The 8,834-nt window shown below is 35.0% G+C and overlaps 1 protein-coding gene across 3 annotated transcripts; it reads right to left on the reverse strand.

Annotated features, from left to right (window-relative positions):
- Nucleotides 1-573: 573 nt before the first annotated feature.
- On the reverse strand, nt 574-8,469 carry LOC114173869 (E4 SUMO-protein ligase PIAL2). 3 transcript variants are annotated; one of them, XM_028058522.1, is made up of 16 exons: nt 8,189-8,469; nt 7,656-7,728; nt 7,447-7,512; nt 6,921-6,986; nt 6,751-6,833; nt 6,456-6,507; nt 6,314-6,379; nt 5,868-5,935; nt 5,739-5,787; nt 5,561-5,645; nt 5,369-5,470; nt 5,206-5,251; nt 3,970-4,021; nt 3,538-3,654; nt 2,458-3,315; nt 574-1,404 (listed from the first exon to the last, which is right to left on the reverse strand). In XM_028058522.1, the coding sequence occupies exons 1-16, from the start codon at nt 8,347-8,349 to the stop codon at nt 736-738; spliced, it is 2,613 nt and encodes an 870-aa protein (XP_027914323.1). In that variant the 5' UTR covers nt 8,350-8,469; the 3' UTR covers nt 574-735. The 3 variants fall into 3 exon arrangements, with proteins under 3 accessions (XP_027914323.1, XP_027914322.1, XP_027914324.1); XM_028058521.1 differs by having other exon boundaries at nt 5,206-5,257; XM_028058523.1 differs by lacking the exons at nt 7,447-7,512; nt 7,656-7,728; nt 8,189-8,469 and having other exon boundaries at nt 5,206-5,257; nt 6,751-6,838; nt 6,921-6,972.
- Between the last annotated feature and the right edge of the window lie 365 nt (nt 8,470-8,834).

Genomic DNA, 8,834 nt, shown 5'->3' on the forward strand with positions numbered 1-8,834 from the left:
ACTAGAAAACACACTCCTGACATTATAATCATAAAAATAAATATAAATAATTTTTACAATTTTATATATACTTTTATTTATTTTGTAAATAATTTTTACTTATTGAATTTTAAAATGATTAAAAAATTAAGAAAAAATGATTAAATTTAAAAAATTAATTTGAAGGATAAAATTGAAAAAAGTCTTTGAAATAATCGCATGGATTTATATAATAGCATAGATATAGAAATGAATAATCCATCATGCTCTAATTTTACCTACTTAATTCTTTTCTTCAGTGGTATGATAAAAAAATTTTGTAGGTGAGCTCCCTTCTTTTGTGACCGATTTCAAGAAATACAATTAAGTATCACCAGTTTGCCTAAACCCAACTGTGTAGACGATGCTCTCCACATTTTGGCATGAAGAATGACGCTTAAGAAACGATATTCTTAAGAACAAAACATTGTTGAATTAAAAATCTCTTACGCATATATTTACTAATTTTACTACAGTTTTAGTATTTACTGATAAAACTTCAATAAATCCCCACTTTCGATGGGCATGAAATAAAAAGAACGGTACGAGAATAAGTTGTTAGAAAATATTTCACAGAACAGAAAATAAAACCTTGAACATGGATGTCAGATAATAAGCTGTGAATGTAATTCTCTGTATTTGTTACTAGACAAGTTTATATACAGACACAATTCTAAAACAAAGGCTATGAGAAAGTAGAGAGTTGCAGAAGTGTGATCAAGTGGAAGGACGATTGTGAGCATTTGCATTTCTATTGTTAGCCGTAAGCACATCCTGTTGGGTCGACCCAGTGGCTCGCCGGAGAGGTGGTGGCCTTGAACTTTGAGTTTGTGTTGGCGTGATTATTCGCTGTGCAATAGACTCATCGAAAGGCTGACTTAAATCTAGACTTCCACGCATTCGTCCAGTGGGAGCCCAATTCTGTTCGGCTTGCGTACTGAATAATTCATCAGGTCTAGAAACTGACTGTGCTGTGTTTCCTCTTCCATGGAAACTGTCAGTTGCAAAAGGTGTGCCTGCAACACCGCTTTGGTTTTGGAGAGAAACTAGTGGTGCTGTCCGTCTAGGAGGAGGCTGATTAGCAGCCAAACCCCTAGATTGTTGGCTATGAGCAGTGGTTGCAGCCGGCGGAACATTCCTAGCATGGAAAATACCTTGTCTGGCAGGCGGTGGAGCAGCCCGGCCTGCTGCCGGTAAATTTCCAGATTGTGGAACACCTTGCTGGATGTGAGACCATTGGGTGGTAGATGGTCGGAAAGTTGGATGCTGTCGTGGCCGATTCAGAGAATGCTGGAGGTGTTGATTTCTAAAATCAGATAATGAACCAGGTCTGGATGTGTTCTGCAATGGAGTTGATGTTGGCGGGCTCTGTAATGGTACCCGATTCTGATTTCAATGAGATGTAAAAGATGAGTGCAAGAGCCATGGACTCAAAGTAACTCAAAATTAAGGTTCTTCTAATGAATGATTTTCAACTTGATGGTGAAAGAAATTAAATTCAGGCATCAATGATTTTTACAGTACAAGAAATGAAAAATAGCAACTCAATATGAAGTATTATAGGACATTCACATATCCTGAAGTTGCCCTGACGTCTATATAATTTCTTATTTCCCACTGATCTTTTTCTTGGATAAGAAATTTAACAGACTATTCCTGAGGTTTGTTTAGACAAGTTTTTCGGCAAACATTTCTGAGGTAAAGAAAAAAGGAAATAAAAATGGAACACTAAAATTAGTTTATGTATAAATTAAAAATTAAAAACTATATAAAAGAACATCTAGAAATTAGCTTATACATAAGTTCATTTACTTTTAACTTATGAAAAACTAATTTCTTTTTATTTTCTCTCTCCTAAAAGTACTCAGACAAACTTGTCCAAACAGGTCCGTAGATGGAGAAGAGCTTCTAGTCACTTGTAAGAATAGAATCTCAGGAGTCACAAATTGATTTTCCTTGTAGTTGGTCAGGAGAGTCTTGTTACTTAACAGAGTTAACGAGCATGCTAATATGGATATGTAATCACACAAAAAACTAATCCAATATGGAACAATTATATATAAGGAAAATATTGGTTTAACACCTATCAAGGAAAAAGAAGACAGAAAAATGATTAAGGTGGTTTGGATTGAATGCTTCTAGAAGGCACTGGTGATTGAGTGATTTTTAACCCTATGTGGGCTATGCTATGTACTTGACCTTACCTATCCGGAATTGAATACCATACCCAAAAAAATTATACAATTTATGATCAGCACATAGTTATTATGACCTAGTGTTTCAGTTGTCAAGTTTCCTTTCAAGGCACAAGATACTAACACTGAACTATAAGGAACATAAACACCGGACAGCAAGTTTCAGTGTATCCTCAAAAGCAGCCACTAAAAACGTGTAGTAATAATTTAGTACAAAACGTAGGCATAGAGTCAACAAACCAACCTGTGTTGCAGGGTGATGCCGAAATGCAGGTGAATTCACACCTGAGACCTGAGGCAGATTCATTGGGGATCGAGAAAAACGTTGCTGTCTTTCAGTATCACTAAGTATGGCTTTCATAGTATCTCCTGTAGAAGAGCTGGGCAAAGAAATATGAGAAGTAGAAGAGGAATTGCTAGACAGCAGGGAATTCTTCAAATTTAGTGGATTTTGCTGTGGTCCCAATGCCTGAGATTGGACTGGGAGGGCCTGAACAGCTACTGGACTTCTATTAATATGTCTTGCCCCCGAGGACGACCTACCATACTCGTTAACTGAATTCATATGATTCATCTGCATCGGCAAATTGTTTGGTGCTGAAATTTGATTACGCATGGCAGAGTTAACAGCAGGGTTATTGTCACGACCTGCAGATTCTTGATTAAATGCTGGAGAAATAGAATCAGGCAGAACAGGTAGCTCCAAAGTATTAACCATTGGGGTATCAGACCTACTACGGGCAATATAAACCCCAGACAAAAAGTCATCTAATTGAGCAGCCACATTTCGATTAACACCAGGAGTGTTCATACCCAAGGAAGTTGAATTTGGAGCGACAAACTGACTTTGAACAGATGCCTGGGGAGGTTTTCTGTCTACAATTTCAGAAGAGTCCATCGCCTCCACATGATCATCATCTTCGGTGAGGTCAACAGTCGCAGGAGAGCAAGTGTATTCTTGTGGTTCAGTTTGTTCCTTTTCATGGTTGGGGGCCTTCTTTTGCATCTTATCCACATCATGATCCTTTTCCAAGACTGCCTTCCAAGATCCATCAGCAAGGACAATCACTTCCGTAATGCTCTCACCAACATTTTTCAGGATCTTTATTTAAAAAGAAAAAAAAAATAGAGGTTTATATTTCACATCTTTACAACCTTTCATTAACCCTAGGGTCAATTTGGTGTCCCTTAAAATTTGAAAGTGCGTGGTGCAGGTTCCAGATTAACAAAATAAAAAACAAACTAAAATTTCCACTCCCAATCTTCAGGTGATGCCAATAAACAATAGATAACTAAATTGATGGATTAAAGTAAAACAACTTACCTCAACCATGTTTCGGTCAAGTCGAATATCACCATAACAAACATACTGATTGCAATGAGGGCAGCGCCAGGATGGTCTTTTAGAATTGATACTGATGAAGTTGTTAAAGTCAAAACACTACAGTAACAACAGAACAAAAAATGTTAGGAAGGGAAGACACAAAGGGGAATATATAAATATATACATGCACCCACCCACAGTACACAAAAAGACTTGTAACATTTAACCAAATCATAAATTTTTCACTTTAGAGGAATGTTGGTGACACTCTTTCACTAATTTTGGTCATCCTCTAAATTCGAGCAGTGACAATTAGCTTTATCGCATGATAGTAGACTTCTAAAGCCAGTTTTTATATTTGTGTAGAGAAACACGTTAGGACCCACCCTAAGTTTTTTCCACATTAACTGATGCTAGTGCAGAAAGAGTCACCTGAAAATGTTTGCATGATCGCCCTTTGACAGGAGTCTTAATACGTGTAAAGCTGTTTGTACAGATTGAAACACAACACATCAACTTCTATAAAAAAAACTACCATGAAAATAGTGAAAATCCCCATTGTACTTCAAATATAATTGAGCAAATTATCTTAAGCAAAATTTCTGCACGGTAAAGCATTCTAGTAAAAGGCATTGAGCCTAACAATAAATTATAAATATAACAGAAGAGTGATAGAGAAACCATACTTTGAAGATAGAAAACTTCAAAAAAATTATAGCTAATGACAACACTAAGAAACAATGTTAAATCATGAGAACTTTCTGAAACTGTAGTGAACAAAACTTATATGTCCAATTAGATTGTTATTCACAAAAGGCATATGTATGAATGTACGTGAACTAACAACAATTGCTAAGCAGGGAGAACTATATCAGGAAGAACCAATTATCCAGCATTCAATAATATTGTAGTGTACTAGTTACAAAATAACAATATCAGAATTAGAAAGTGATATAATAAGGTTTTGGGACAAGAAACAGACTGCTGGGTTCTGGTTGAATAAATATAAATATAAAACTCATTATGATGGTTATTTAATAGAAAACATCATTACAAAAATTGAAATCAAGATAAAAAGATAACTTTCACGCTAAAATATTTTTAACAATTTACATTTATTAATGCCGTAGATATTCAATTAAGTGCTTTGGGGCATCCACATAATCATTGTTCATTGTTCATTCATATCTAACTGTAGCTCAACAGGAAAAGGCAGAAAAAAAGGCAAAAATTCACCAAAAGTGAAAACAGGGCATGAGTTCCACTAAAGTGAAACTGCAAAAATAGCACTGACGGAATAAACCAACAATTCACAAAAGGACTTGTTACCTCTGACTTTCCACATTCAATTCATAAAATAGTTTTAACTAAAATTCAAACACAAATATAGAAAACCAGATTTAATGAAAACAGTATTGGACCATCAACATATTAATTCTGAACACACAATAGATAAGAGCACAAATAACTAACTCCGTAATTCTTCAAATTGAAGGTCTGTAAAGGGCTATATTTCTAATGCACTACATCAATAGACAGTGAGAGACTAAAATGGATCTCCAACAAAAAATGCCATCTATGATACTATATTAAAGATGGGAAATCTAGCAACAGCCAAAGCAAAGGAATAAAAAGAAGTGATCACTGATCAGTATCTTGAACACATACCTTATTGGACAATTTAGCGAAATCTGTGAAGCCCCCTCAATAATATCTGAATCTTGTTACAGGTAAAAGAATAACAATGAATTGTCAATGGTGGATTAATACAAATCATAATAAGATTTAGGGTTTTTCTTGAGTACAGTCATTATAAATATCCAACTCATACCAGAATCAATAGAGGTAACAACAGGCTGGAGATAATCTTGAAGAACCGGATCTTCTTGCAAGGGTGTAAAACTCATATAGGCGACGAGTACAATGTAACGACCTTTACAATGATAATGCTTACAATTCAGAAAGATGCTGATTTTGAAAACTACAAGGATGATAGGGAAGAATAGTAGTTTTAAACGATTACCATTGAACTGGCCCACAGCTTGAAGAAGATTTGTCCCAAATTTAAGCATACCAGTCACATCAGTTGGCATTTGAGGTCCAGGATCCTGATTAACAAAATGACAGATAAAGTTTACGCCAAACTGTACAAAAAAGTCTATACTAAATCTTAAGAATGTGTGAGCAAATATGCAACAGACCATTTGAACATAAGTCCTATTGGCTACTCCTTTTCCATTGAGGAGAAAACTACACCATGCAATAAAAAGGTCAGTCAGCATCAAAGTAGAATCCATCCACACGTTTAATATGTTTAATAGCAACCATACTTCACTTGCGGAGGACTTATGAGGCATGCTGATATCTCAATGTTATCTAACTGTGCCACCAATAAAAACTGCAAGTTGAAATAAGTAATATAACTTAGAACATGAACCAAAAAATAATAATAATATTGGGTGTATTCAAATTACAAATAAAAAACAACAATGATATACTATTATTGTTACTGAAAGGAAAATAGACGGTGATTGATGGTACAAAAGAATCTAAAATATGTTAAACATTACATAAAAAATGAAGCATGCAACATCTTCGATATGAGGAGAGGGAAAGAAAATTTCATATTACTCTATGATTCCCAAAATCCTAATTTGAAGGTATAGGTTAATTCTGATAACAAAAAATTATAAAATATAGACAATGAGCAATGCATTCTGATAATATATAATACTATATAGCCCCAGTTTAACAAGTCAATTCGAGCAATTCTTACAATTTTGTCTTTAACAAATTCACTCTTGGTAATATGAAAATCAACCAGAGAGGCTCCATATCCAGGCTGCATTGCAGATAAAATAATATTAAATATGTTCTCAACAAAATAAGAACTGAATTGACAACTCAAGAGGAACAACCTGGGCCTCAATTGATGCAAGTATTGAACCCAGTTTAACATTAGGATAGAACCTGCTTGAAAATCCACATAAGTAAAATATTACTATTTCACATCAGATAACGTGATAAATTCAGATGCATTATTTCTTATAGGTCCTTTCATTTTTTCCTGGTTAACATTCTTGTCTACGGTGATAACTGTAACTTGTTAGATGCAAAAAATACACAAAAGTAAAATATTCTTGTCTATTTGAAAAGTAAAAGAAAAGGTGTAAGTGAAGATATGCAGAAATAGCTCATACGATAGGACCGTACTTCTCCATAATAGTTGATATTTCAGAATTGCATTGTGTACGTGTAGCATTTATACTCCCCATACTGCTGTAGACTTTTCCGATCTATACTACAAAAAGATGACGGTAAAAAACATGAAAATTAGAATCCACCAGATAGAAAAAGATGAAAACAATAACATATAAGCAAACCTCATCCACAATAGTAAGAAGTTCTTGTGATTCTTTCGTTTGGAACCATCCAATTTCGCAGGCACCCTACAGTGATGGAAAGTGTCAGTAGGTAGGAAATACAAAACTGCATAAATGTCATGGTGCATAACTTCGGGATGCTTTTGAGAAACATATTATAGGTAAGCACAGAAAAACTGGTATAAATACTATGTCCCATTTTCATTCAGATTCAACTTACGATATAAAACATCCAAAATTCTTCAAGAACTAGAGAACTATTCAGATTCAGATATCAGTATAAACTTCCTGCTTTGATAGTTTCAACGCAATTATTGTGCCAAAATGCAAGAACATCATGTAGTTGGTAACAATTCCTGAAAACCTTCACTTAGTTATCCTGTAGTCAACACCAATTATGCACCTCAAGATCAATTAATTGGTCTTCTTCTCAATTATCCAAACCAAGGTTTTCACTAGTCGTAGAAAATGCAAATTCAACAAGTTACTGATAGCAATGAGCAACAACATGGAAAAATGAACTTACCTTTACAGATATCATCAACACCATCATAGCAGCTTGCGAAAGTTCATCATTCTTTAGTTGACAAATCTACATGGAAAGGGAAAAAGTAAAAGCTTTCAACATACATGCACACCATAATTGAAAAAAACTGATGAAACTTCTTCCTGGTTCCGTCATTGAAAAAAAAAAAAAGTTAACAAGAGACACCCACACAGTGCCATGAAAATCACCTGCTTCACCAGCAAAGGCAGCTCATGAGCATTGCCCGGAATTTCCCCATTGGCAAGTGCATAATCAATGCCTCTGTAAAACGTCAAAAATAAACCTAGTAAAAGGCCAGCACATCTAAAACAGAAAGTTAACAAAACATGGGCATTCCATGCAAACCTAACATTTTTTTCAGCTGTTTATTTATTTAGTCATACAGATAATAAAAATCCATTGTTCCCTTGAGCTAAAAGCCAAAACTCCAAACTCAAAGGTGATGGCTTAGAAGCTAAGGATAACGAATTTCATTGCTGCCATAGCAACAATGTGCACCACAAGAACTCTACTGATTTCCAGTATAAATTTTCACTACCCACTCGTAAAACGCAATACTTCGAAAATACAGTTTAAGACCTACCACCACCAGAATTTGATCCAACTAAGGTGCTTCAACTAAAACGCAATATACATTTAGAATCTGTGACTAGAAGTAAGCTGATACATTTCCGGCGAAGAGAAAAATAAATAATTAGAATGTATAAGGAGATAGAAATACCGAGAGAGGGAGAGGCAGTGGTTATAAAATTCTTTAGGATCGCCTCGGTTGCCAGGTTGAGCAAGCCAAGCCAAACGCTCCGTAACTCTGTTGATTCTGTACATGTTGATCACTGATGGCGACGAATTTGCCGGCAATGGCAACCCCGCCGCCCCGTTCATTTACGCCGTAGAGCTTTTGGTGCTGCCAATGACCACGGAATCTGCTCTGGCGTAGTTTCCTTCAACCGCAGAGGGTTTCAATTTTGCCTCGCAAGAAGATGGGTCGTAAAAACACGGATAGGGTCGGATTCAGCTTGAAGGAACAATTCGGGTCGGGTTGACTACCCGAGCCAATCAAATTTGATTAACCACGGTGTGTTATGTGCCTTGGCGGTAACTGAATTTTCATTTTGGAAATATTTTAAAATGCGAGATTTATCTATAACTAACGATATACAAAGAGGATATTTTTCTTTGTGTCCATATTTCATTAATTTAATTTTATCCATAATTATTTTATAAATAGTTTATTTTTAATTGTTAGTCTAAAAATTTCTTTTGTTTGCAATAGTTGTTTTAAAAATCTTTCTTACGTTTTTTTTATTTTTCTATTTTTACATCTAACAACTATTTTAAAAATTCATTATATATCCTTTATTGAACTA

The sequence above is a fragment of the Vigna unguiculata genome, chromosome 2 (genome assembly GCF_004118075.2).
Source record: "Vigna unguiculata cultivar IT97K-499-35 chromosome 2, ASM411807v1, whole genome shotgun sequence".
Classification (NCBI taxonomy): Eukaryota; Viridiplantae; Streptophyta; class Magnoliopsida; order Fabales; family Fabaceae; genus Vigna; species Vigna unguiculata.